This window comes from Arvicanthis niloticus, chromosome 19, assembly GCF_011762505.2.
Source record: "Arvicanthis niloticus isolate mArvNil1 chromosome 19, mArvNil1.pat.X, whole genome shotgun sequence".
NCBI classification, from domain to species: Eukaryota; Metazoa; Chordata; class Mammalia; order Rodentia; family Muridae; genus Arvicanthis; species Arvicanthis niloticus.
In genome coordinates this window covers 837,288-864,267 of record NC_047676.1, presented here as the reverse complement: position 1 = coordinate 864,267, position 26,980 = coordinate 837,288, and the positions used below count along the sequence as shown (strand labels likewise).

The following is a 26,980-nucleotide window of genomic DNA, read 5'->3' as shown; positions in this document are numbered from 1 at the left end:
TAGGTGTTTGCTGTGGCTTATGATTGAAGAATGTCCAGAAACCCTATCACAGCCTCTGCTGGCATGGAGCCTCACTCTCGGTCAGGAACCTCCTGACACCAAAGTTGGCATGTAGAGGCCTGCAATGCCACCAGAGAAACTGGAGATGGCAGGAGCTGGGCCTGGAAACAGCTGGTTTGAGGGATCAGCCTGCTTGAATTGAGGCAGGGAAATCTCACACTTCCCTTCCCCCAGCATCACCTTTTGTGGCATCTGCTGTCAGAAGTATGTGAAGGCCAACATCTCGGAGCAGTCGGCCACGACTGTACGCTACACTATGAAGATGCTGGCCAGTGGAGCAGAGACCATTATCTTTATGTTCCTGGGCATCTCAGCCGTGGATCCCCGCATCTGGACATGGAACACGGCTTTTGTGCTGCTGACACTGGTCTTCATTTCTGTATACCGAGCCATTGGTGAGGGCTAGGAGCACTCATGGTAGTGTCTAGGCTCCCTTGGTTTAGATCACAGATTTGGGAGCTCCCAGGGTGGCTTAGTAACAAGTCTAACCACTCATCTCCATAAAGGCAAAGAGTTTTCAAGGAGAAGCATGGGGATCAAGGTAGTACCAAGGGATCAAGGAATGGGAGCTGGGCTGAGAACAGCATTGTTGCTTCATTCTACAGAGGGCCTGACTAATAGTGTCCTTGGGATAGATCAGCCGTCCATCCTTCACAGTCAGACGAGCGATAGAGGGGCCAAAGGCTTTAGGGAATCCTGAGGGGTGGCCTTGAGGGAAGCAACCATGGAGCTGAGTGACCTCTCGCTACAGGTGTTGTTCTACAGACCTGGATCCTGAACCGCTACCGCATGGTGCAGCTAGAGACCATAGACCAGGTGGTCATGTCCTATGGTGGCCTGCGTGGGGCAGTGGCCTATGCCTTGGTGGTACTTTTGGATGAGAAAAAAGTCAAGGAGAAAAATCTGTTTGTCAGCACCACTCTCATTGTGGTCTTCTTCACGGTCATCTTTCAGGTATGGCTCCACTTGCCCAGGGCCCTGCCTAGGGTGTCCAAACTTTGATCCCATCTAAGAGCAGCTGTAGGTTGATTGTTTCCAGATTCTACACTTTAATTGGTTTGTGTAATTTTAGTAATTAGGAGCATTTTGTAGGTTTTCATGTGGCCCCACAGGGGACATAGCACAATTTGTCCTTAAAGTGCTACTTTCCAGCCAGGACTGATGAGAGCAGACCTAGTTACATCTGCAATGCCGATTGGTTGGGCCCTTTGCATCTGGCTGGTCAAAGTTCTGGTGTCCATATAGACATTCACAGCACAGGGGCTTTGGGGCACCTTTTTATAGGGCAATGCCAATGAATTCATGGGTCCCTGGACTGTTTACAGTGGAAGAAGAGATCTAATATCTGTCTGGTTTGGGACTTAGAGGCCCCTAGGGGTTATGGGGATCCTGCCGGGCAGGAGGCTCATTCATGAGGCTGTCTTTCAGGGCCTGACCATTAAGCCCCTGGTGCAGTGGCTGAAGGTGAAGAGGAGTGAGCAGCGTGAACCAAAGCTGAACGAGAAGCTACATGGCCGGGTAGGGAGAGGGTCAAAGTGTACAGTCTGGGAAGACACGGTCTGGGAAGACAAGGTCTGGGGGTAGGCTGTGGGTGAGGAAGGATGGCCAGTTAAGTTTTTTTTTCCTCTGAAAGGCTTTTGACCACATCCTCTCAGCCATTGAGGACATCTCGGGACAAATTGGACACAATTACCTCAGAGATAAGTAAGTAGCCTAAGTTGTAACATTCTCCCTTCTACCTGTTACCAATCAAATACAGAACAGTGGGTCCCATAGGTGCAGAGAGGGCCACTAAGAACACTGGAGGCCACACCAATGTGATACCACAATTCAAGAACCACAAAACACAATTTCTGGAGGGCCTCTCAATTTAAAAGAGCCAGAGACAAACTGCCTGGGTTCCACGCTGCCCCTGAAGTTATATCGGAGAGAAGGATGAACATATGGACACTTTGTCGTGGTGCATGAACCCTTCACAGGCTTAAATGTCGACTACACTTCCAGATGCAAGCAGGCAAAAAACAAAGTTAATGCTAGCAAAGAAGATAGAGCATCCAACAAACCGGGGACTGGAATCTTATTCCTGACGATCTCCCCAGGCATATAGAGAGGCACCCTTTTACTGACCAATTAATGCCAAACTTAAACAATATAGGAATTAAAAGCCAGGAAAACAAATCACCTCTCTATTTCATTAACAGGGGAAAGATGTGTTAGTATTTAAAATTACCTTGTTCATGAAACAGAAATCACTTGTATTCAGTAAAATAAAGTGGTATTTAAGACTATATGACGGAAGCACTTATCTCACCCTTGTTAGTACTTGTTTCGAGATAATTACTTGGAGTCCACGTGAGGCTACAGAGTTAACTTGAGCAACACACCCTAGGCAGTGACGTCCATGCAGTTGGAGCAATGGCTGCTACTGATGTCTCCATCTTGGCCCCATCCTCACAGCACTTGGAGGGGCAGATGGCCACTTGGAAACCTGTCCATTTTGTTACTTTGAAACAAAAGGAGGGGGGGCATATACTTCCACTGCCAACCACTGCCAAAAAATAGGAGAAAGCAAAGGATGAGACCTAAGGTGGCATGACCTTTCACTTTAAAACTCACTTTCAGGTTGTCACAATAAATAAAATCCAGTAGGATAAAAAGGATGGTCCTATGTTGACTCGCTCTGGCAGGCATTTGCCTGTTCCGACCTCCTTCTAATCCATGTGGGGCAGTCAGCCCCAGACTCCCAGCACTGATGTGATCTTTTGTCCCCCAGGTGGTCCAATTTTGATAGGAAGTTCCTCAGCAAAGTCCTCATGAGAAGATCTGCTCAAAAATCTCGAGATCGGATCCTGAATGTTTTCCATGAGCTGAATTTGAAGGATGCTATTAGCTATGTGGCTGAGGTACTAGAATATCCTTTTTATCGCTCTGCTTAAGTTAAGGTCTAAAGTAAGACAACAGATACGGTCTAGGGCATAGGCAGAAAGCAGTGACTCTTGTGTGCTATGCTTGAATGGCTCACTGCAAATGCTCTTATGAATTGTGGAGTTGTACATGTCAACTAGGAGTAGGGCATGTCAGAGTTCCCTGTCACTCAAGAATCAGAGGTATAGGTACAGTGACTCTCTAGATGCTGTGGTTTTGGTAGAAACTAAATCCTCCTGATCATGGAGACTGGGCTTTAGAGGAGTATGAATGCCTGTATTTCCCCTATAAAGAATGAAAGATATTGGGAAATGTATAATGGGCCCAGGTCCTCTACCTATTCACACATATACATTGTACTCAGAAACAAGTTGGTGGATATTTTCTACTGGCTGCTGACCTTAAGGAGCAGCCTCACATGTACATAAATACACAAAGGCATGGCTGATGTATGCACACCCAAATATATAGTAATGCTCACATTTACATATATGAATACACACATACCCAGGTACATGTAAACTAATACATACATACATACATACATACATACATACATAGTCAGTACATACATGTATACATACATAGTCAGTACATACATAGTCATGAACACATATATGCATAGATACAACATAGATACATATGTTGTACATATTCATATTAAATCCTTCTATGGCACATATGTGACTGTCTTGTGGCCAGTTCATTCATGACCCACCCACTCCTGTCTGGGCTCCATGGCATCCTTTTTTAATAGACATAGGTCCCAATTAGGCACCACATGACCCCATGGCCATTGCCACTCAGAGACTAATGGGGACTATAACCATCTCCCCTACCTTCAAGCTAGAGTGGTATACCTTAGATATTTTTGTGTCTTTTAAGAGATTCTGTTTCTACCTACTGTTTTTTGTTTTGTGTTTTTCCTGCTCAACTTTTAGCTCTGCTCCTCTCAAGTGAGGCTTTGATGACCTCTACATGGACCCAATCCCAGCTCTTACTCTGTATCTTGGCCCTTGCTGAGCTGCAAAATGTTTAGGGACATTGCACAGGGTTCCAGGAAGGTTGATCTTCCTTGAGCTCCACCTTTACCTGCCAGAGTCCACAGGGCCTTGAGCTTGGTCACAGGATCTTTTGACTTCTACATGGCAGGTACCACCTAAGGGTCATCCTTGAATTCTAATGAGTCTATGTTATGCTTGCAGGGAGAGCGCCGTGGGTCCCTGGCTTTCATTCGCTCCCCAAGTACGGACAATATGGTCAATGTGGACTTCAGCACACCCCGCCCATCTACTGTGGAGGCGTCTGTCTCCTATTTCTTGTATGTGACCAGTTCATAAACTTCCCTGGGAAAGTGTACTCCTTAAAAGCATCTCTCTTATGACCCTTAAGCCTACCAGTTCTTCCCATAGGGCCCAAGGCAACTGAGTCAGGAAAGTGTGAGTAGACCAGGATAGGAGAAGGGTACAGAAAGATGCCTGCATCTCCATCTGTGAAGGCACACCTTTATTCAGCAGTCAGCAGGACTGTGTGAAACACTGAGATTAGAGAGAAGGAAGAAGGCAGGAAGGGATAGCAGCAGGTGCCTGAGCTGGTTCAGCATTTCACGCCCTTTGCTCTGGGCAGCTAATGGTCAGTTTTTATGATGGTGGCTATTCTAGCACTTAAGAGAGGCTGTGGGCCCCAGGAGTCATAGTTGGGCTGTAGAGGGGGACTGGTGGTACTGAGGTGTAACCTTACACAGAAGTCTAGAAGGCATTCTTGGAGATCATCCAAGCAGTTCTGAGGCAGGAAGGGAATATGAAGTACATAAGCAGGACAGGAGACTTCTGTGTAGCTACTCCCCTGGGCTCAGTGTTGGTCCATGCAGGAGGGAAAATGTCAGTGCTGTATGCCTGGACATGCAGTCCTTGGAACAGAGGCGGAGGAGCATCCGTGACACTGAGGACATGGTCACCCACCACACACTGCAACAGTACCTGTACAAGCCTCGGCAGGAGGTGGGTACCATGGGATGAGCCACTCAGAGCCCTCTTATCCCACAGGGTAAGCCTTTGTCATCCCCTCATGTGCTGTGGCTGGTGGAACCCAGCCCCACACCTACAGCAATGTCTGCCTTCTTCTCAGACAAGGTGTCTATGGGGATGAGGTGGAGATTTTGGGACCTACCTGGGCCATACAGACCAAACTGACTGCCAGTTTTTCCCACAGTACAAGCATCTCTATAGTCGGCATGAGCTTACACCCAATGAGGATGAAAAGCAGGACAAGGAAATCTTTCACAGGACCATGCGGAAGCGCCTGGAGTCCTTTAAGTCAGCTAAGCTAGGCATCAACCAGAACAAGAAGGCGGCCAAGCTGTACAAGAGGGAGCGTGCACAGAAGCGGGTGAGGGAAGGTGGGGTCAGTGGTTGTAGGGTGGGTTACTGAATACCAGAAAGGGTCAGGGGATCCTCTGTGGTCCTGATAGCCAGGCAAGCTGACAGGTGAACAGCCTTGCACCAGAGCAGAGACCAAGTTCCTGCAGGTTAGGGGCCTGGGTGTGGGTATATCTGTAAGGGCTCATACTTGTCCACAGAGGAACAGCAGCATTCCTAATGGGAAGCTGCCTATGGAAAACCTGGCACACAACTTCACCATCAAGGAGAAAGGTAAGAACTGTTCTTCTGCATGTGCTTGACTCAGGAGGGACTCCTGCCTGTACCTGTGGCTGTACCCAGGGATTCTGATCTTGGGCCTCCATCCGTCCCTTTCATTGTAGGCCTTGGGGTCCCAGCCATTCCTATCCAACAGACCTTCCCAAAGACCAAACATGGTTGGGGTCACAAAAGGAAGCACTGTAGAAGTGGTTCATGCCTTTGTACCCTTCAACCCTGGGCTACCCAAATGCTGTGAAAAACCACCCATGAGGGGGTTGAGATGGGGCAGGGGAGCATACTAGTAGCCATCAAGAGCTTGAGTCACTCTTACTCAAAGCATTCTTTTTTTCCTCTGTTACCTAGATTTGGAACTTTCAGAACCTGAGGAGGCCACCAACTATGAAGAGATCAGTGGAGGCATTGAGTTTCTGGCCAGTGTCACCAAGGATGTAGCCTCTGACTCTGGGGCAGGTAAGATGGGAGAGGCTAGTGGGAGAGATGTCCCTGCTGCCCTAAGTGAGTTTGGTTATTGAAGGAGGAGCCAAAGGCTTGGGGAGGCTTAGTATCAGTCTTGGAGGTATAACCTCCTCCACCAAAATATCTTCCCAGGGCAGATGGCAAGTATATCTGGAAGAGCGGGCCAGACCTGAGAGAAGGGAGGTGTGGGATGATGGTTAGATATATAAGTCTGACCGTCAAAGTTACCCTGAAGGTGGTAGCCACAATAGGAGTTGACACAGTTACCCAGTACAGAGCCTATCCACCCAGCCTCCTCCTGCCCCCGAGAGTACTTCTTTGAGGTTGACCAGCTGCCCTTTCTCTTAGGAATTGATAATCCCGTGTTCTCCCCTGACGAGGATCTGGACCCAAGCATCCTATCCAGGGTGCCACCCTGGCTGTCCCCTGGGGAGACCGTGGTGCCCTCCCAGAGGGCCCGTTTCCAGATTCCCAACTCTCCCAGCAACTTCCGCCGCCTGACACCATTCCGCCTCAGCAACAAATCAGTGGATTCCTTCCTGCTGGCTGATGGCCATGAGGAACAACAGCTCCAACCCGCTTCCCCTGAGTCCACACACATGTAACTGATTTCTTCCTCTAACACTTTCTTTCTTCCCAGCTGTTGCCTTCAGGCCTCTCTGCAGTACCTGCACTTTTTCAGACTTTGCAGCCGCTGTCTTCACTCTGTAAAACCTGTCTTGGTCATCTGTCCAGCTGTATATTTCTTGGAAGACTGACGGAGGACTCCCATTTGAGTCTATTTCTCTAGTTAATGTGTGATATCCAGATAGATTTAAGGGCCTGGCATGATGGCATATGCCTATAACGTCAGTGTTTACAGAAGATAGGAAGACTAAGGGCTTGAGACTAGCCTGGGCAACACAGAAGTATCCTGTGGTGAGGTCTCAGGTTCATTTCAGATGAAAATGAAAGTGGATTTCTATTTAGTGGACATTTGCAGAGTTCTTTTATCAGTCTAGCGTAAAATGAAGTGAAGCACAGACCTTTACAACTGGAGATTGTAGCAGGAACAGGAAACCTGCATGGCCTCAGTGCTCTTCCACCTGCTCTTTGCTTCTGTCTCTGGGCTTGCCTCCACCTCCCCACTTTTTGACAGGGTTTCCTGAGCAACCCTGCTTGTTCTGGAACTAGCTCTGAAAACCAGGCTGTCTTGGAATTCAGAAATATGGCTGCCTTTGCCTACTGAGTGCTGGGATTAAAGCCCTGGTTCTTTGAAAGAGCCTTGTGTGCCTTGAGGCTTGAGATAGGCTTCTAGGGTAGAGCAGTAGTACCCAGAGGTGGGTGTGGTGCTGCTACCACTTGTAGAGGGGGCTGCTATCAATGGCAGAGTTTAAAAGTGTCAGAACATGGGGAGTGATCCAGATCTGCTGGCTGCTAGGTGCACAGCTCCCTAGGAAGGTTCAGAGACACTAGCTGGAACTCCTTGTAACTCGGCAGTAGTGCACAGCAGAAAATGTCCCATTTAGTGTGGAAGGTTAGGGGTCCTTCCTTGCACTTGAGCCTGAGGTACCCTTTCCATGAAGGCACCTAGTTTTGGACAAGCCACAGAGAAACAGCAAACTCAGGGGGAAGGGAATCCTGGGCTGAGTACAGGTTTCTGTAGGTTGGTGTTGATCTGGACCGGGAGCCACTCACACTCCATCTTCCCACAGGTGAAACAAGCTCTGGCACACCGCTAACTGGACGCTTGTCTCGTCAGTCATCTGCTGCTGCCCAGTTGCCATTGCTTCCCGCAGGGCTCGCCCACCCAGGTGCCCCAAGCCCCGCCCCATCTGAGCGCACCTCTACTGTCACTTTTGCCCCTGGTGATCTCGGGACAGAGCCAGAGCACCGGGCCCCACCCAGTGCGCACGCTCGGTCGGCTGCTGCGCGCCGGGTACACAGTAGGCGCTCATTCCAAAGGCCTCGCCCGCGCAGACGCCCAGCTCTGCTAAAACTCGCTTCTCTTCCGGGCTCTACAGAACTGCCGCTGCACGCTCTGGAGCAAGAAGAAACGCCCCTATGATTGCTGTCTGGCCAGTGGCCCAGCTCCGAGGGTCTCCTTCAGTGGTCCCTCCCCAACCAGCTAGTGTTCTTAGGGTCCAATGCACCCTGGGAGTCTTAATGCATAGCCTAGCCCTAGGAAGAATCTTTTAATCCATATGGTGTCCCCAGGATACCACACTGCCTCCTGCCGTCTTCTTGCCCTGGTTCAGATCCTAGGGCTCTGTGGTGCTGCCTCCCCACCCCCACCCCCACCCTAAGCGAGCCCTTGTTAGTGTTTGCCACCCTTACTCAGAGAAGGGGGAAGATCCCTGAGAGGCCTGCGGCGGATTTTTTAATCACTGCTGGTACAAAGGGCTCAAAAATTGAGTTTTGTAGAAGTAGCACCGCCCAGATCAACCTCATTCTAAATAGGCATCCCCAGAAATATACACTCCCAAGGCCCTATCTGACCCCCTTCCAAGTTAGTTCTCCAGACTGCCCTATCGTCTTGTGATCAACTGCAGAAATATTTGGCTCCTCTAGCTCTGACTTTCCCTGCCCGGCCCCTCCCAGCCTGGGCCTTGCCATCACAAACAAGGTGTCTGGCCTGAATTATCTCTAAGTTCGGAACACTGCAGATGACCAGGCAGTCTGGGCTAGGGCACTAGAGGTCCATTGGAAACTTTCCTTGGTCAAAATTATAGCCAGCTCTCTGGCATCTGTCAAAGGCAGGGAAGACCTGGGGACATAGAGGGGCTCACCCAAAAGTAGGGAGATGCAGGAACCCACTCTGAGCATTTTGTCCTGGCCCCAGGTCTTCAGGGCCTCGGCCTTGGAACATTGGCCCTCTGGAGGGGGTAAGAGGGCAGGCCCTCATCCCTTATCACCCTTCCTCAGAAGTCCAGTGTTGAAGAGTCACCTGAGTTTTGCTTCCAACTCACTGGAAACTTTGCCTGCACCCCAGGAGATGGAGATGGGGCTAAAGGTGGACTTAAGGACTTCCTGGGGATTTCTGAAACAAACCACTCAGGTCTCTGCTCAGGAAACTAAATACCATGTCTCAGGAACAAGGTTGACAGATGCTTTCAGAGGAGTCACAGGAAGTTCTGTCAATTTGTATTAATGCTGCAGTTGATTCACGGGTAGGAAGAGAGTTGAGAGAAATGAATGAAAACAAAGCAAGTTTGCTCAACATACTGCATTCTGCTTCAGAGTGTTGTCCCCCAACTGAACCTGTCAGTATGATGTTGAAGGGCTAGCTCAGACTCAGCCACCAGATGCTCAGCATGTTTTCCTCAGCCCTTGAAGCATTTGTCCATTTCTGAATTGAAGTCCAGCCACTGTACAATGCCGGGATCAGCAATTTCACCAGACTACTTGGAGCTGCCATTTGGAGTACCTCCTAGGCAGGCTGTGCCTGGCTGCTATACCAGGGGTGTTCTGAGAGGCACCTGTCAGCCCCTGCTCTGCAGACAAGTTTCTTATCTTCCTGTGCCAGGACACTGCCTTAACACCTCACCCGAACTGCTGGGCATGGGGTCCAACTCCCACTGCACAATTGGAAGCCAAGTGTGATGAGGCAGTGCCTCAGCAACTGTCACCTTGCACCAGTACCCAGAGATACCAAAGCTAGCAGTCAGGTGATCCATCTGTGGAACCTTTTGACACTCTGTCCATGTTTTAGCCGTGCACAGGCCATGTCCTTTGAGCATGTGAACCACACCACTGGGCATAGCCATATGGAATCACAGTCTTGACAAGAAAGCCTCATTTACAAAACCCTACTTCCTGTGCTTAAAGGATACAGTGTCTACATTTCATACTTGAGGACCCTCTTGTTCTTGTCATTGTTGTACAATAGAATGTAAAATCCTATGAATGTATTTCCTTAGGAAAACTGTTGTAAAAGTTTTTTTTTTTATTAGGAGAGAATTTCTATTTATTTAATACTGAACTTTGACCTACTTTGTGGTACTACAAAGTATACAAATTTAGGAAATTTATATTTCCACTTCTGTATTTTCTTGAAAATAATTTTATTACAGTGTTCAATATACTATGTATTACTAATCTTTTTATGAAAGGAAATTTAAAGAACTTCATCAAAACTAGAAATATATTTTGAATGGTTAAAATTGTGTATTAATGTTGTGAATATAATCATAGTTAAACTTTAATTCTGACCACAGAATAATGTGCCTTAAAATGCCCCTCTTATGTGCTGGACAGTATCTGTACAAGGGGTCCATCAGCAAAACTGCAGTGACTGCTTGTCTATGTCTATTAAAAATACTTTAAGGCATTTTGGGTGCAAACTTTGTTTACGAATGAAAAATCCTACCCAGGATAATTTAAGGAGCAATTTATTGTGCATTAAAATTAAGATAAAACCGAGAGTATGTTCCTATTAGGGATGGGAAGCTGTTGGACATATCTATGGAAAGCCTCAATTAAGCATCTCTCAGATATAAAAGAGATTGGATACTTCCTGTGGCTGACTGGGCAGTGGGCAATTGAAACAGCTCCCACCATGGCTGAGGAGGTGGCTGAGGTACTACAGACATCAAAGTGCATGAGTAAGAAGGAACGGCAAGAAAGGGGACCAAGGAGGGTCTCTGTAGGTTGAGGTAAGGACAGTACAAGGCAGAGGTGTGTGTGGCAGAGCCTGTTAAACATGAACTCTAGAGGTCCTGCAACACACTTCTTATTTTAGATCATTTAAAATTGTATATCAAAGCAGAATCCCAAGACATTGGCTGTCTACAAGAGGAATCTCAGCTGTTAAGTTTATAGTCATCTCAAAGCAGATATAATGGGTAAACTAGCAAAGAACACTGAGTGACTCACGAAGTCTGCTTCATGCCTTATGGGAAAAAATAAAGTCCAGGAGTCAGGAGAGGAGTCCTTCCAGGCCTCTTCTTGGTTTTAAGGACTGTTGACGTCTCCATGCAAGTACTCACACTATTTCCATGTGATTTCGTACCTTTAGTTACATCACACCTGCAATGACTACTTTCAACCAAGTCTGATTCAGGTTCTAAAGATAAGAGCTCAATCTTTCTTTTTAGAAGTCACAATTCATTCCACTGCATTAAGAAAAGAATGACCCAATGTGGCTCTGCTTGTTCAGTTTTCCCTGAACTCTGTCTGCATTAAAGGACTCTGTTGAGGTGGCCTGGTTCTGGCAACCTGAAGTCAGGTGTCTAGGATGTCCATCCTTTCCTTCTTTAGAGGGAGCTCACCCACCAACCTGAACAGTGCATCAACAGATATGAGGAAAGGGGAATGAAACAGCATCAATCTCATAGCTGCTTCTCCATCTCACTGGTGATCCAGCATGACCTGAAACATCTACTTATCCTGGACCCAACTAAATAAAGTCAATATGGTGGTTTGAATAAGAATGGCCTCCATAGGCTCATACACTTGAATGCTTAGTCACCACAGAGTGGAACTATCTGAAAGGATTAGGAGGCGTGGCCTTATTCGAGAAATGTGTCATGAGGTGGGGATGAACTCTGAAGTGTCAAAAGCTCATGTCTGTCTGTGCCTTCAGAACAGCTCTCAGCTATTGCTCCGGCACCTGTCTGCATGATGCTAGGCTCCCCTCCAGTATGACAATGGACTAAACCTTTGAAATTGTAAGCAAGCTCCCAGTTAAATGTGTTCTTTTATAATGGTTGCTTTGGTTATGATGTCTCATCACAGCAAAAGAATCTAAGACAGGCAACAACCAAGGGACTCTGCTAATCTGGAAGATACCCTTTCATGGCTAACAGCTCATTTCCCAGAATCAATACCTGGTCAATGTTCTCTCTCAAACATTTTCCTGTCTGACAAATGGCAGCCACACATTGCTGTTCAAGAAGCAGACACTATAAACTTTGGTCTATATAGTCACAACTCACTCACTGGAATAGCCTATCCAACCCTGTACATAGGTGTCCTCCAAAAAGATTCTTGGCCACAGCTTTCCCTGTATCACACTGGACACTGTCTACCCACTAGTACATAGCCTGGTATGTCTAGCAATTTCTATTCTGTCTCCATGACTCTACTACCCACTGTTCACAAATATGATATCCCCTGTCCTCTGTTGACCTCTAAGGCTCAAGAGCCAAATGGACTTAACGATGTAGGCATTCAGTGGTCATTTTAATGTCTACCCTACATGCCCAGCAGCAGCCTACAGTGAGAAACCTCAGTGGAGACACAAGCATCTTTTGTTACCACAAGAGTCATTGCTATTTGTCAGTACTTCTCAGTGCACATTTAAAAAGCATTGCCCAGTTGTCATTCACATTGAGTGAATTGTTGAGCAGGGCCTGGATCAAAACAATACCAGCCAGGCCCTCTAGGAAATTCATGTTTCTTCTGAATTCCAGAGGAATTTTTACTTAGTTCCAGAAAAGGTTATTTGTGATTTTTTTCTTTATATACTTTGTAAGAATGAAATAAAATCAGAATGTTAACACTGCCATCAAGAGCAGAAACAAAATATTTCATTAGTTTACACATTCAAGGGTGGCCATGTGGTACAAGACCTAGGCAATAGGTCAGTCCCTACCAAGCCCTCCAACCATGTTTTATTTAAGGAGTCCCTGGAGCTCTGGAACAAGAGGACAACCATCCATGTACAAGAAGAGCTGTGGACATCAGAATGACAGAAAGGCCAGGGCAGATCCTGGCCCCAGACTGCTCAGGACTACTCACAGGTCAGCAGAGACCTGATGACCCCCTGTTGCCATTGGACATGGCCATATCACAACCAGTCAGAACAACCTACAACTGGGAATGAGAAGCTTCCTGGCTTTCTTTTCCTTTAATTAAGTGGCAGAGGTTCAAAGCGTTAATTAAGCAAAGCAAGACTTTAGCAGGGAAGAAGAAGTGATGCCCACTACACATCTTTTTTCTCATAGTAGAGAACAGTGTGATGCCACAGAAGACAGGAACGTGTAACTGACATCATAGGGGACCTAGAGACGGACTTTTGTTTTAATACCGTGACAACAGGAAAGCTACACAGTAAAGACAAACGGGGCAGCAGGGGGGCAGGGCTACACAGTAAAGACACATGGGGCAGCAGGGGGACAGGGCTACACAGTAGAGACACACAGGGCAGTGGGGGACAGGGCTACTTAAGGAGCTTTGCCACGTTCAGACTGGGTACAACGATCTCCTTGAAGATGGGTACATAGTTGGGGCTTGCTTGCATGGGGCCCTGCTCCAGTGTCTCCATGATGGTCTGTTTCATGTCCCGGCTGGCATCTCCTCGCAATGCCAACAGTGCACCAATGTGGTCATCTCTGTGGGAGAGAAGTCAGCATGAACCTCCATCTCCTCTCAGCTCCCTCAGTCTCCACAGGTGACACTCAGAGGGTAGGATACTGACAGCCACAAAGGACATCTCTTCTTTTACAGAAGAGAAATACCCAACATTTCATCTTACTTTCTCTCTGGAAAATGTAAAAAAACTTAAAATTCTGTTCTAACTACTGGTGTCAAGAATGCCTTCCACAGAAGGGTAACTCTGAAGGGTTTAGGACTCTTGATCTTCTAACAGTGACAATGAGACAACTTAGCCATGCTCATCTTAGAGGACATGGCAGGTTCCTGGAATGGAGGTCACAAAGGCAGGGCCTGGGGTCTAGAGCCAGCACAGCAGGTAGAGGGACATGGAATAGATATCCTTTTCCTCTGTCTGATACTGAGTGCACATATATGTGAGGAAATCCTGGCCACATTCAAGTCAGCTTCCTTCCTTAGTTCATGTGGTTTAGATCACTCAGTGGTCATAAGCTTTCCCACCTCACCAATCAAAGATGTAATACTCAATCCTCCCCAACACCATACATCTTGTACAGTTAGAGCTGCCTTCTGTCCACTACTAATTCAGGCAAACACCACCCACTTTGCATAGTCAGGCCTGCCATCTGACCATCACGCACTTAGGCAAGCAAGCTTGGCTACAAGGCAGATGTATAAACCTCAGCCGGACTCTGCTAACATCAGATCAGGGAGGGCTGGTGGAAGGCTGCACAGATGACTCCTTGTTGTACTCTCACCACCATAGCCCTGACAACTTTCTTTTCACATCTAGTTGGCATGCACGTTCTGTCTGACTCCTGATGCTCACAGCTCATCTTCCCAAGGGCAGTAGGAATGGCCTGTTGTGCTACTTACTGATGGAAAGATGCTCAGCCTTACCTGATGTCTGGATATTTGCTGACCAAAGTTGAGACTTCTAGGTAGAGCAGAGAAGGGTCTGTGAGCTTAATGACCTCTGCCACTGCAACAATTGTATCACAGTGTCCATCTGCATCCTCACCAAATCCCTGGAAAACAGCGGCAGTGTAGGGAACAGCCCTCAGCTCTATTTCTTGCAATAGTGCCAATTTGATGTTGACATCTCTAAACCCGGTTTTAGGCTGGGCACCTTGCTCGTCTATGTAAACACCCTAAGATTCATTCATTCTGACCAAGGATCAGGAGCCAATCTCATTAAGTGATTTGGTTAGTCACTATTAGTTAGGTTATTAGGTTACTAGGTTAGTCTCCAGCCAGAGAAAAGGCCTGGTGTGAGGAGTATCTAGTTATGGACACTTGAGTCAAGGGGGTTATTGGGTGGCAACCAAAATCATCGAGAGCAAACAGATGAAAACAGAAGGACGGGAAGAGATATATTACTTCATCACACATGGGCTGCCACCAGAAAAGTCTTGAGAGTTACCTTAACAAAGTATCAGCCTCTGTGGAAATGCACTTATCAATTGTGAAGCTGGGCAGGCTCTGGACCCAGACCCTTTTCCTGATAGACAGAACTAACTGGTCATTGGTTTCTGATGTTCCTGGATCCCATCATCTGGCTTAAATAGTCCAGGCATAGGAACCAAAAGCAATACTAGATAACTCAGTAACCTGACATACACCACCCCTGAGCTTAGCTCCTTTCATTACTCACAGATGCCAGCTTCCGGAATAGGAAGCGGAGCTGTTCAGCCTCTCTGACCATCTTCTCAGCACCCTCCTTGCGCTCTTCAGCACTCCGAAAGGAAATACGCTTCTGCATGACAGCCCGCAGGTATTCCACCACCACACGCCTATGTGCCTCAGCTGTCATCCTCTGTGGAAAAACATGTAATCAGTTGCAGATTCCACATACAGATGTTCTCATCAAACCTAAAATGACCTGCAAACAGGCAGGTGTATGACCTTCTTATTTCCAACAACTTAGTTGGACTTTTTTTTCCTGTTAAGACATGATTTAGCTATATAGTCCAAGCTAGCCTCAAACTCACAATAATCCTCCTGTCTCAGCCTTTAGAATACTATACCTGGCCATATATTTGGTAAGATTTTAAAGTAAGTACATTAAATTATGCATGTCTGAATTTCACCATAAAGTTTTGGACTCTCCTGGGTTCACATGGTGACAAGAGTTATGATAGACTAGCTGGCAGCACAGCATGCACACAGGGGCAAGAAGGGACCCACACACACCCCATGAAGGCTTGATGCTTATATTCTATCTAAAACTCAGACAGATTTAAATCTCTTGGAGAACTTGCTTCCGGCATCGTTTTTATAGGGCACCAAATTATCTACAAATGAGCTTCAGTGACCCCAGTGAACAAACACCACGCCAGCACTTGCTTGATGTACTCCAGCCTCTGGGCCAACTCCTTTAGAGGCTCCAGCTCTGCCTGATACTAAGGACCTCAACCTAATACAAAGTAGAGCTGCAGTAGAGGAACTGCCTGAGCCAAACAAGCTTTGGCCTCTTGACTGACAGGATGGGTTAGCAGGAGGAGCTTAGCGTAGATGGAGCCCAACAGCAGTACCTCATCCATAAGCAGATCAGTGGAGAACCAAACCACCACCACGCTGCACCCTCAGCTAACAAAAACCCAAAACCACAGGCTAAATATCTTGGGAATCCTCAGAAGAGACTCAATGAGAAAATACACCTCTAGAGCATTACAAAGCAAAGGAAAAGTCTAGAACATGGTAGAAGTAGCATGAAAGCTGGCTTGTTGAAGAGATTAGATTCCCTCTGTGGAGGGAGCCTTACTGAAGTGATACTTAAGTCAGTCAGGTCCTTTAATTGTACAACCACTGATATGAAAGCTAGTGGTTGTAGCCTCTGCTTTGGAGTCAGCTCCCTGTGAGTGGGATAGGCAACTGCCCCTGGTTCAAATGGAGATGCATGCAAAACCACAGGACCTGCAGGCACACTATCACACTGGACATCCACAAGCTTCCAAGGAAGACAAAAAAAAAAAAAAAAAAAAAAAAAAAAAAAAAAGTATCATTAACTAAATCAAGCTGTAATCAGGCTGAGACTGGAGCTAAGATATGCCTGAGAATGTATATAATTTCCTCTTCCCTTAAAACCCATCATCTACATATGAAATAAAAATCAGAGATCAAAACATACCAGGAGATAAGCTATTAAGACAGCTGGCAAGGACAAGCTCTAGCATGGGTAGAAACGAACAGGCCCAAACACTACACCATGGCTGTCAGACCCTGCTAAAAAACCAACACGCAAATGCTTAAAAGAAACAGTAAAAAGATAAAAAAAAAAAAAAAAAACAAAAACCTGATAATTTCAAAAAATAAGTAACTACAGTATTTAAAAACAACATATAACTGCTGGAATGTAAACATAAAGGTTTAAGACTACTTAAAAAAAAAACCTTATTATTGATTCTTTCCAAGTTTCACATCATGCACCCCAGTCCCACTCATCTCCCTGTTCCCTGTATCTGCCCTCTGCTCTTGTGACCTCCTCCCCACCCCCAAAATAAAATAAAAAACAAAAAATAAGCAAAACAAAGTAAGTATAGAAAACATCTTGTCATGGAAGCTGTAGTATGCCATAGTGCATCCCACAGTACACCCCTCTGTCCACACATCTTCATTTGCAATGGTTTGATGCTTTCTGTCTTCTGTCACACCATCAATACAAGATCCTAACTAGGACTCCTCCCAGTTATTCTGCTTTGCCCTGTGTCATGGAGAGCCTGCAGCAGCTTTGGAACAGCAGGACTGGCCCTTTCACAAGCTCCAGCAGTTTAGAGATGAGGTAGATTTTGGGGTGGGCTAACTCATCAGAGGCTTAGCTATCCCACACTCACATCACCAGGGTGAGCTCTCCAGCTCTCCTAAGAGCCACAGGTGGTGTGTGTGTGTGTGTGTGTGTGTGTGTGTGTGTGTGTGTGTGTGTGTGAACTCCTGTATATCACCCCCCCATCCACACTACCTCACCACTTGAAGGTAGACAAGTGGTGGGCCAGCTCTCTCTTGCTCTCACCCTCATGGTGGCTTACCTGTGCCCCTGCCCTCTGACCGCCCAAGGCCAACTCTGCTGTGCTTCCCAAGTGATATTCAGGACCTGTCCTGCTCTCCTGAATGTTGCAGGTGGAAGCATGGGGTAAGGGTAGGGGGCATGTAGATAAATTTTAATCCAGCAACATGGCTGCTCTGATCACATCCAAAGACCTTCTAGGTCTACATGTGATCTGGCTGGAATGCAAACACATCTTAGTACATATCTTTAATCCCAAACAATGAAGGTAAAGTTAGTTTGTAGAAGGATGCACCCATGTTTGAAATTGATGTTTGCGAGGCAGACAAAGTGACTAATCAGAGAAAGATTTGACAGAATAGGAGACACCGAACTCTAACAAGAGCAGAGGGAAAACAGGCTTAGAGAGGGCAGTGCAGAGAGGTGGGGGGCAGTTTTACCAGGAGAGTTGTACAAAGACAGGTGGCAGAGGGAGAATAAGAGACACAGATGAAGACAGAACAAGACAGAGAAGGAGAAGGGGCCAGAAGATTAAAAGAGATTGCCAAAGTCAGTATGAGGCCAAGTAGAGCAATTAAGTCAGAAGCTAAGGAAAGCCAGTTTGAATCAACCAGCTTAGAGATGAGTTTGAGCCAGAACAGCTGAGTTAAACCAGCCAGCCGAGATCAGAAAGAACTAGAAAGGGTGAGCGTATTCAGCAACAAGTCTCAGAGGCTGAAAAAAACATTAACATTTTAGGCCTAGATTAGATTATACAGAGGCTAGAAACTTCCAGGACCAGGCCTAGATTAGCAGACAGGCAGTCAACCTCTGAGACAACAATCACATCCGGCAAGTACAAGATACTTTTACAAGTGCATCACCTCTGTGACTGAGCCACCTCATGGCAGACAAGTGCTGGGGTCAGACGTCCTATACTCTATCACTACCTCCACACCCAAACCTCTGCCATGAGGGGCAGCTCAACTGTGCTGCTCAGGCAAGGTGCAGGGCCTGCTCTCCCAACAGCTTCAGCCAGTGAGAGGTGGGGCCAGCTCTCTAGAAGTGTCACAGCTAGTGTGGATTGGGGCCAGTTCTGCACAACCCTTGGACATCTACGTGGTTCCAGGTGGCTGCCCAGACCAGGTACTTCCCCGTGGTCTCTAGTGGTAATATGAACCACAGACATCAATATCAATGACCCCTGCTGCTGGCCACTCATGGCCACCCAGATGGAGCCCTCAGCAGTAGTATGGGCTGGTACTTCACCACAGCCTTAAGTGGCAGGGTTGGCTACTCACAATAGGCTATTTCTCTCCATCCTCACATCTCCAGTTCCATCTGGTTTCATAATGTTCTTCATTTCTTTTTCTCTCTCATCTGTCTACCACATACTTGCACATTGTGGTGGTTCCCACTGTTGACCAGCTAATGGGCCTCTGAATGTCTTTTCCTCCCAAGCCTCATGGCTTGTTGGCAGAAGGGTCTCTGAGAGTCTTTCCGCATCCTGCACCATGTGGTATGGTGGTGAGCAGATCTCTAAAACTACTTTTATAGCTGACTTTGAAAATAATTCTCATGATCTTGGATAAGAAAATAATTCTGTATGATCTCCCTCCAAGAGAAGAATTAACCATAAAAAAAAGGAGTAGAGTCTGCCTACATTAAAACAATGCTCCTCAGAAGAACATTTCAATCTGTATCCGAGCCCATCACCCCACACTCTTTACATTACATCAATGCTGGCACGTGATCATAAGCAGAGAGCTATTTTGACATTGAATTATAATCCAAATGGAAGGTAGGCTCCAGTGCACTAAACTCCATTTGCTTACCTTTTTATATGGCTTTTTAATTTTGGCAAAGTCATTGAAGTAGTCTTCTACGGTGACACAGATAATATCCACAGCATTCGACCCTAACAGCCACTTCTTTGTCATCAGCTCATTCAGATGTTGCTGAAAAGCACAAGGTGATCACACAGATCTTTACCTGGCACCATGCCTGGGATCATCCCTACCTCAGAGTGTCACTCCCTGGGAATCTTAGTCAGGGTTTGTATTCCCGCACAAAACATCATGACCAAGAAGCAAGTTGGGGAGGAAAGGGTTTATTCAGCTTATACTTCCACATTGCTGTTCATCACCAAAGAAAGTCAGGACAGGAACTCACACAGGGCAGGAACTTGAAGGAAGGAGTTGATGCAGAGGCCATGGAGGGGTGTTACTTACTGGCTTGCTTCCCCTGGCTTGCTCACCTTACTTTCTTATAGAACCCAGGACTACCAGCCCAAGGATGGAAACCTCACAATGGACCCTCCCCCCTTGATCACTAATTGAGAAAATGCCTTACAGTTAGATCTCATGGAGCCATTTACTCAAGGGAAGCTCCTTTCTCTGTGATAACTCCAGCTTGTGTCAAGTTGACACACAAAACCAGCCAGTACACTGAGGGGTCACACAGATTTTCTGATTGCGGCAGTGATACACTCAGGTTTTTAAAAAAGTCTACTTTTTACATAATCTGCAAATCTATACTTTAAATTTAGGAGCTTTATGTTATACATACAAGCTTTCTAAAAACCAGTACTAACAACAGGTTAAATATATTAAAACTCTGATAAATATAGCCAAGCTTCATTCGAAATGCTGCAAAATCAGTTCTACCCAGAGCAGAGCCAAGCACTATGCTCCCCCACCCAGGATTATGTGTTTTCAATCCCTGGCCCCAGGCTAAGCAACAGCTCACACTAAGTATGATCCATGCTTCTCTAGTGACAGCAGATGGATGTCTGGCTCATGTTTAGATCCTGGTAATTCTTTTGCTGTGCAGGTCATTTGTACCTTTTGTCTATTTTTGTATAATGTCTTTAAAAAAAAAAATAATGACAAAGTCTCCTCTTTTCTCAACTGGTGTGTATGTGCCCTACAAAGAGGCCAGAGGATGTAGGTGTCCTGTTCCATCACTCTCCACCTTACTTCCTTAAGACACATCTTTCATTGGACCTGGAGTTCACCATTTTGGCTACTTTGGCTGTCCAACAAGCCCCAGTGGTCCTTTCTCTGCTCCCTGTGGCTCTGGGTTACAGGCATTCATGGTCATACTCATGGGTACTGAGGATCTGAACTCAGTGAGGCATGATTTAAAAAAAAAAAAAATGCGATTCCTTTGTAGCAAGACCCACAGATGGTCAGTTTTATTTTATTTTTTTAATATATACTGATTCCTCCAAAGGCATTTAACTATGCTGGTATCTGTGTTCCAAAGTGGCTGTATTTGTTTATGGTGCACTATGCTTTTGGTATGAATGAAAATTGTTTTGTTAATGATTTTGGGTGTGTTGCATGTTGGAATTCTGCTCTAAAGTGAGGCTGATTTATGTGACCTGTGTGCTCAGCTGAGTTTTTGTTCTTGGTTTCCACATACTTGATTTATTATGTAACTTTCTACTGTTTCATACCTTATTATTTCCTGGGAGCCTTTATCTAAGTTTGCCTAGGAAAGCCTTCATACCAGGCAGGCAGTGGCCATCTGACTGTAGCTTAGTACAGAGGCAAGGGAATATCTCAGCAGCTACACGAGGAAGGCAACAGTGTAGTCCAAAGAAGAACATGACTCCCCTCCGCCCCCAAACTCCATGCCCTACCCCATGCTCTAGCCCCGGGGGTGGAGGAGGGTGGAGGAGCCAAGCTCACCTCTAGATCCAGGAAGACCTCCTCCAGCAGACTGCTGCAGCCCTCCTTAGCAATGGCGTCTAGAATCCCATCCATGCTCGGCTGGCTCAGACACAGGCCCTCCTCTGCTTCAGTTTTTAGGTACTTCCTTTTCAGACTGATGATGGACTCTCTGCAAGGAAACATCAAGGGCTCAGGGAAATAGCTACAAGCTTGCATGCTCTCTGTCCCTCTCTGTCCTACACAGCACTTACTTGAAGGTCTGGCAGTTATTGATGATGGCAATCATGTACTGCACATAACAGTGTGGGTGTTGCCGGTTTCTCAGGTGCTCTTCTTTGTAAAGCTGGGCTTCATCTTTGTATCTGAAATCACATTGGGGTATCCCAAAGCTGTCTACAGTACCAGGTAGACATCATGCCTGTCAGGGAAGTCATATCACCATTTTTGGGCCAGATGAGTCTTTAATCATAAACATACTTTTGAATAGTCTGTATTAATTATTAGAGAAGAGAGTCAATCATGTGAAATGAATTTTAAAGATAATTTTTGTAGCAGGCTTTGAAATATGGTTTGGTATTCTGACATGAAGATATTGTGAAGCACATAACTGTAACTAGAAAAGTATCTCAGTATTTCATTATTAGTTCACCCCACAACTCATCTAACAGGACTAGAGAGATGACTCAGTAGGTAAAGGTACTTGACACAAAAGCCTGTCCACTGAGGTAGATCCCTGAAACTTACATAAAGGTAGAAGGAGAGAGCCAACTGCACAAAGTTGTCCTCTGATTTTCACATAAACACCATGGCACAGTACCCCACTCCACTCCTCTACAAAACCCTCAATAGTGTGAGAAACATCATATACGCCCCTTTCCAAAATGCTATGAAGAAATGAAACAAAAAATAACTAGTCTTGAGATATCTGGAAAACAAGCACCTAGGATGCCACTGTTGCATTCTGTATAATTTTGTTTGACACATTAACCTCAAACTGTTAATTAATGGGGAAGATCTACATATTTACTTTGATTTTGCCCATCTGTGGTTCCAGATCAACCAAGGAAAAAATCCTCTTTATAGAGGATCCCACCTCAGAAATGAAGTGACTGACTTGGCAGCGACCCTGAGAAGTGACAGCCTTGGGACACTTGGGCAATGACCCCATCAATGGGCTGAGGAGTTCGCTATAGTTCTATGGATGCAATGTGGAGATCAGTTATGACCCTGTGACTGAGAGGAATCAAATCATGTCTCCCTAGGTAGGTAGCAGATGGGATTCTAAGGAAGGGAAGAGCCTGGTTGGCAACTGAGCTGTCAGATATGACATATGACGACTAATGTTGAAGACATGTGTTGGTAAGTAAAAAGAGGTCCATGATAGCCTCTGGAGCAGTTCCCGGTGAAGAGGGAGAGGGGCAGCCTTCTTGCTCCAGAAGCCTACAGACTTAGACCACAATGACACACAGACCTGCCAACCCAGCAGCTGAGACTATGACCTCTAATGGAAGATGTCAGCTACCCACTCCATGACCGATGCTGTTGTGGTTGTAACAGAGAATCTGGGACATGGACAGCAACATCTGGGCATCAGAGTAATAGAAGGGAGTAATAGTATAAGAGAACAGGGCATGTGAGGACAGCCTAGAAGACTCGGGCAGTATGAAGGGAGGACAGGTTTCATGGGATTCTTCTCTCTAGACTTGAACATCTTTAAGTGAACAATTCAGAGAAAGGCCCACTGGGAAACAGTATGTCACATGTCCCATCTGATTAAGATGTTTTCATTTTTGCATTTTCTTCTTCTTTTTTTAATAATTTTGCATTTCTGAACAACAAAAGGGGCTAATCTTTTAATAACAGCATCCTAGAATCAACAAATTTTACACTTATTTTTAACACATAATTTATAATTTAGATTACTGGCAAAAATACATACCTACTTAGGAAAGAATTCATTTGCTGAAGACACAAAACCAATACCTTTGTTTTTAAATCTTCACTTATTTGAGCAGCAACTTGAAGATTCTGTTCAAACATCTAAAAATTGAAAAGGGAGACACAAAAGGAGGACAATAGTATAAAGAACAGGGCATTAAGAATTATAAAACAGTCTCACAAGAGCATAGAATAATGTTCCCATTAATAAAATTCTACCTGGGACATCCTTCTCCAAGGTCCACGCTGGTTAGTCTGCCTGACTCTTTCTGCTTGACACATCCTTTCCAACCTGCTAGAACTAACCTGGAGCCCTCGTCTAGTGTCCTGGCCTAGTCTGGTCACCCCTGTTGCACCTCAAACAACCTCTAGGCATCTCCCATGATCCACTTTGCCTACTCTTGACTCACAGGCCCCTACCACACAATATTCAGCCTCTCACTGAACCAGGTCTATTCTCACACCCCAAGCTTGGACCAGGACATACATCCTTCACAGCAGTCCAGTCTCCTTTGTCCTCATGCCTTCATTCCTACCAAGCAATTTCCAGCCTCTAGACCCAACCTGCCTATGTATCCTGTCCTCTCTTCTACCCTAACCTGCTCTGTCACATCAGACACAGAACTAACAAAAGAACACCTAAAACTCATCACAAAAATACAAACGATATGAAAGATCAAGCCTTTATCTCTCCTCCAAAATCTACCACACCTTACAGAAATGTTTGTCAATAAGAATTATCTATATGAACCTCAGGAAATAGAATTCAAAAGAACACATAAACTTTATCAAAAAATTCAAGGAACTTAAAGAAGTGGCTCAGTGAAATTATATACAAAGAACTTATACCTGGATAAGGCCTGAGAAAATACAAATATAAGGCTAATGGAAATGCTGAAGATGGTCCAGGACTTGAAAAACAGAATTCAATAAAAATAAAGAAAAAGAAAGAGAAGATCCATACTTACAGAATCAGAAATGAACAGGGAAACAATATAATAGATACCAAAGAAATTCAGCTTATTATAAGGGAATACTTTAAAAATCTGTACTCTATCAATCTGAAAAATCTAAAAGAAATTAATTTCTAGATTTAGCAAAACCATCAAAATTAAACCAAGAAGTCAACAACTCATACTAAATGAGAAAATTGAAATAATAAAAAGTCTAGGATCAGATGGATTCACAGACAAATTATATCAGACTTTCGATGCAGCTCTACAGGCAACCATTCTTTAAATTTTTGAGGGGGGGGAGGGAGTGAAAAAGGGAGAGAGAGAGAGAGAGAGAGAGAGAGAGAGAGAGAGAGGAAGAAGGAGGAGGAGGAGGAGGAGGAGGAGGAGAAGAAGAGGAGGAGGAGGAGGAGGAGGAGGGAGGAAGAGGATGAAGAAAAGGAAGAGGAGGAAAAAGAGGAAGAGGGAGGGAGGGAGGGAGGGGAGAAGGGAAGGAGGGAAGGAGGGAAGGAGGGAAGGAGGGAAGGAGGGAAGGAGGGAGGAAGGGAGGGACGGAGGGAGGGAGGGAGGGAGGGAGGGAGGGAGGGAGAACTTCTATCAAGCTAGTATCACTCTAAGACCAAAACCAGGTAACAACAACAAAACTAAAGCCCAATATGTCTGATGAACACAGATTCAAACTGTTCAATACAATATTTGCAGAGACTATAGATACATCAAAAAGATGACCAAGTTAGATTTATCCCTGAAATGCAGGGATAGTTCAACATACACAAGTCAATAAATTTAAGAAACCATATAAATGGATTTAAAGACAAAAATTACATGCTCATCTCAACAGATCTAGATGAAGTCTTTGAAGGGTACAGATGTAGTAGTGGTGTCTATATGGCTGGTGTCTTTTACCAGCAAAAGAGAATAGAGACTAAGATGTACAGGTAAATGTAGGCTTTACCCTTCTTCAAAAAGACTTCTCTTTGAAAGAGATGGAGACCATTACAGAAAACTATAACTAACCAAAACACAGAACTGTGGAGCCCAGTTCCAACTGATACACCTACAACACAACTCCTGCACCTAAGGCTCAGAGATCACTGTGGAAGAGAGAGATCACTGTGGAAGAGAGGAAGGTAAGATTGCAAGAGCCAAAGAAACAGGAAGTTTGCTGTGAGACTGTGTCTCCTAGAAATTTCAGAAGCTATACCTGCGAAGCCTCACTAATATGGCTGCCAAAACATGCCCTGAACAAGGACAGTACCAACAGACATGCTAACCTGAATGAGAGAAAGCTCACGAGGCCTCAACTCTAGACAAAGAACTAGGGGCCATTATGGAATGCTGAGAGAAGGAGAAACAGTCTTCCTAAGGAAGAAGACACCAAGTGGCTATCCAATATGGTGAGCTCTGAAAATATACGTACAAGTAACATTATACAGACTAAGCAGGATGTATTCATGACATTAAACATATGTGTATAGTCATATACACAATTGTATATAACAGCAATTAATAAAAAAGAGGCCATGAATTTGAAAGAGTAAGGAGGGGTATATGAAACAGTCTGAAAGGAGAAAATGGAAGGAGGAAATGATGTAATTATATTATGATCTCAAAAAAGAAAGTATAATTAATAAAAAAATTATCTGCCAGTTGAAATAGTCCAAATTCAAAGAAAACAATAAAATTATCTGAAAAACAATAAAGTTAAACAATTTCTCCAGGGGGCAGAAAAGCCCATCACACGATTTTCTAGTTACCTTCAGCCTAAGTTCTACCACAGGGAAATATCTACCCTTTGATTATAACCATGAGGTGATAAAGTGTGACAAGAGGGCTGATAAAGAGAAGGGGCCATATAAGGATGGTTATGTGCACTTATGTGCAAGATTAAACTCAATTATGTGGAATTTTGAAGACAAGTCTTGACCATTTACCAACATGGAATGTAAAAAAGCACAGAATAGGAGCACCAGGCACAACCAATATAATCAACTTCCAGTTCAGACCCAAAAAGATCTGGAAAATCTCAAGTGATCCTGGGTAACACTACTTGGTGGTGTAATTCTGAGCCTCAGTTTCTTTAGCTTTAGAAAGTAGAGACAGAGATATCAGGGAAAGCATGCTCTTAACATCTACATTGTGAAGTCTAAGGTTTTTTTCTGTCTATGAAACCAACAGATCCTATTAATCACATGGGAACTGGGAACTTTAAATCTAGCGCTTATACCTGGAATACAATGGCAGGAAGTGTAGTCTGATAGTAGCCATCCTGGTCTGCTTCTGGCTCTGTCTCTTTGCTCCAGTCTTTCTTGTCTGTTTCCAGTGCTTTCCGAAGCCAGGCAATGATGTTGGACTACAAGTTTGGTATTATAGGAAAGAAAAAAAGAGGCTCTGAGGTATACCAATATTTTCCCTGTAGCACTTGTAGCTGTATAGACCAGATACAGCTTTTCACAGCAATCCTTGCTTCCAAGGATAGAGCCTGCTAGAACAGGCACTTCATATGCAGTTCACTGGTATGCAATGCTCATGCTGGTCTTTTTGTAGTGGACAACCAAAACACTAGCTATAGATAAAGAAGGAAAGGATCAAGAGGGCTATTGATGAACATTATGCTGGAGGACAAAACCAGATGTCCAGCATCTGATGGTTAGGCCCAGGACTTTAGAGAACAGACTTGGCAGCCCTGTCAACTCAGGCCACAGCTAAACACAGCTCTGTAGACTCCAGAGACTCTCAGTAGTGGTTTAGATGCCATCTTGCTGCTTCTTCCATCTTACTGAGACTGTCTAATGGTTATGAGGTTGATGTGAGACTGGCCCCTCCCAAAATTCCCACCTCATGGTGCTAAGGTGGCTCATGCTCCCTTAGACATAAGGCCTTGCTAGACAGATAGGTAGCACAGGTTGGCCCCTCCAGCAGAAAAGACTCACCTATCTGTGAAATACATTCAAATGAGCTCCAGACCCAGGCCAGAGTCAGGTATCCCTTCTTTTACAGAAAATGGGCATGTCC

The 26,980-nt window shown here is 45.3% G+C and overlaps 2 protein-coding genes across 6 annotated transcripts in view; one reads left to right on the top strand and one right to left on the bottom strand.

Annotated features, from left to right (window-relative positions):
* The window catches only part of Slc9a3 (solute carrier family 9 member A3), a 64,533-nt gene extending 54,123 nt beyond the window's left edge, over positions 1-10,410 (top strand). For 2 of the 3 annotated variants that reach the window (XM_076916310.1, XM_076916309.1), the window contains exons 6-17: positions 235-455; positions 812-1,014; positions 1,489-1,578; positions 1,694-1,764; positions 2,834-2,963; positions 4,191-4,306; positions 4,856-4,985; positions 5,197-5,373; positions 5,564-5,636; positions 5,988-6,095; positions 6,450-6,702; positions 7,796-10,410. In XM_076916310.1, the coding sequence (XP_076772425.1) occupies positions 235-455; positions 812-1,014; positions 1,489-1,578; positions 1,694-1,764; positions 2,834-2,963; positions 4,191-4,306; positions 4,856-4,985; positions 5,197-5,373; positions 5,564-5,636; positions 5,988-6,095; positions 6,450-6,702; positions 7,796-7,799 (1,576 nt within the window). In that variant the 3' untranslated portion in view covers positions 7,800-10,410. Of the gene's footprint in view, positions 1-234; positions 456-811; positions 1,015-1,488; positions 1,579-1,693; positions 1,765-2,833; positions 2,964-4,190; positions 4,307-4,855; positions 4,986-5,196; positions 5,374-5,563; positions 5,637-5,987; positions 6,096-6,449 lie in introns of all 3 variants that reach the window. The other variant, XM_034523301.2, reaches the window with a different exon arrangement.
* Exoc3 (exocyst complex component 3) overlaps positions 4,856-26,980 on the bottom strand; it is a 41,623-nt gene continuing 19,498 nt past the window's right edge. For all 3 annotated transcript variants that reach the window (XM_034523302.2, XM_076916312.1, XM_076916311.1), the window contains exons 6-13: positions 26,193-26,318; positions 23,014-23,114; positions 21,326-21,436; positions 21,093-21,243; positions 19,233-19,355; positions 15,070-15,231; positions 14,316-14,443; positions 4,856-13,414 (exon numbers count right to left, since the gene is read on the bottom strand). In XM_034523302.2, coding sequence (XP_034379193.1) covers positions 13,243-13,414; positions 14,316-14,443; positions 15,070-15,231; positions 19,233-19,355; positions 21,093-21,243; positions 21,326-21,436; positions 23,014-23,114; positions 26,193-26,318 — 1,074 coding nt within the window. In that variant the 3' untranslated portion in view covers positions 4,856-13,242. The remainder of the gene's footprint in view (positions 13,415-14,315; positions 14,444-15,069; positions 15,232-19,232; positions 19,356-21,092; positions 21,244-21,325; positions 21,437-23,013; positions 23,115-26,192; positions 26,319-26,980) is intronic.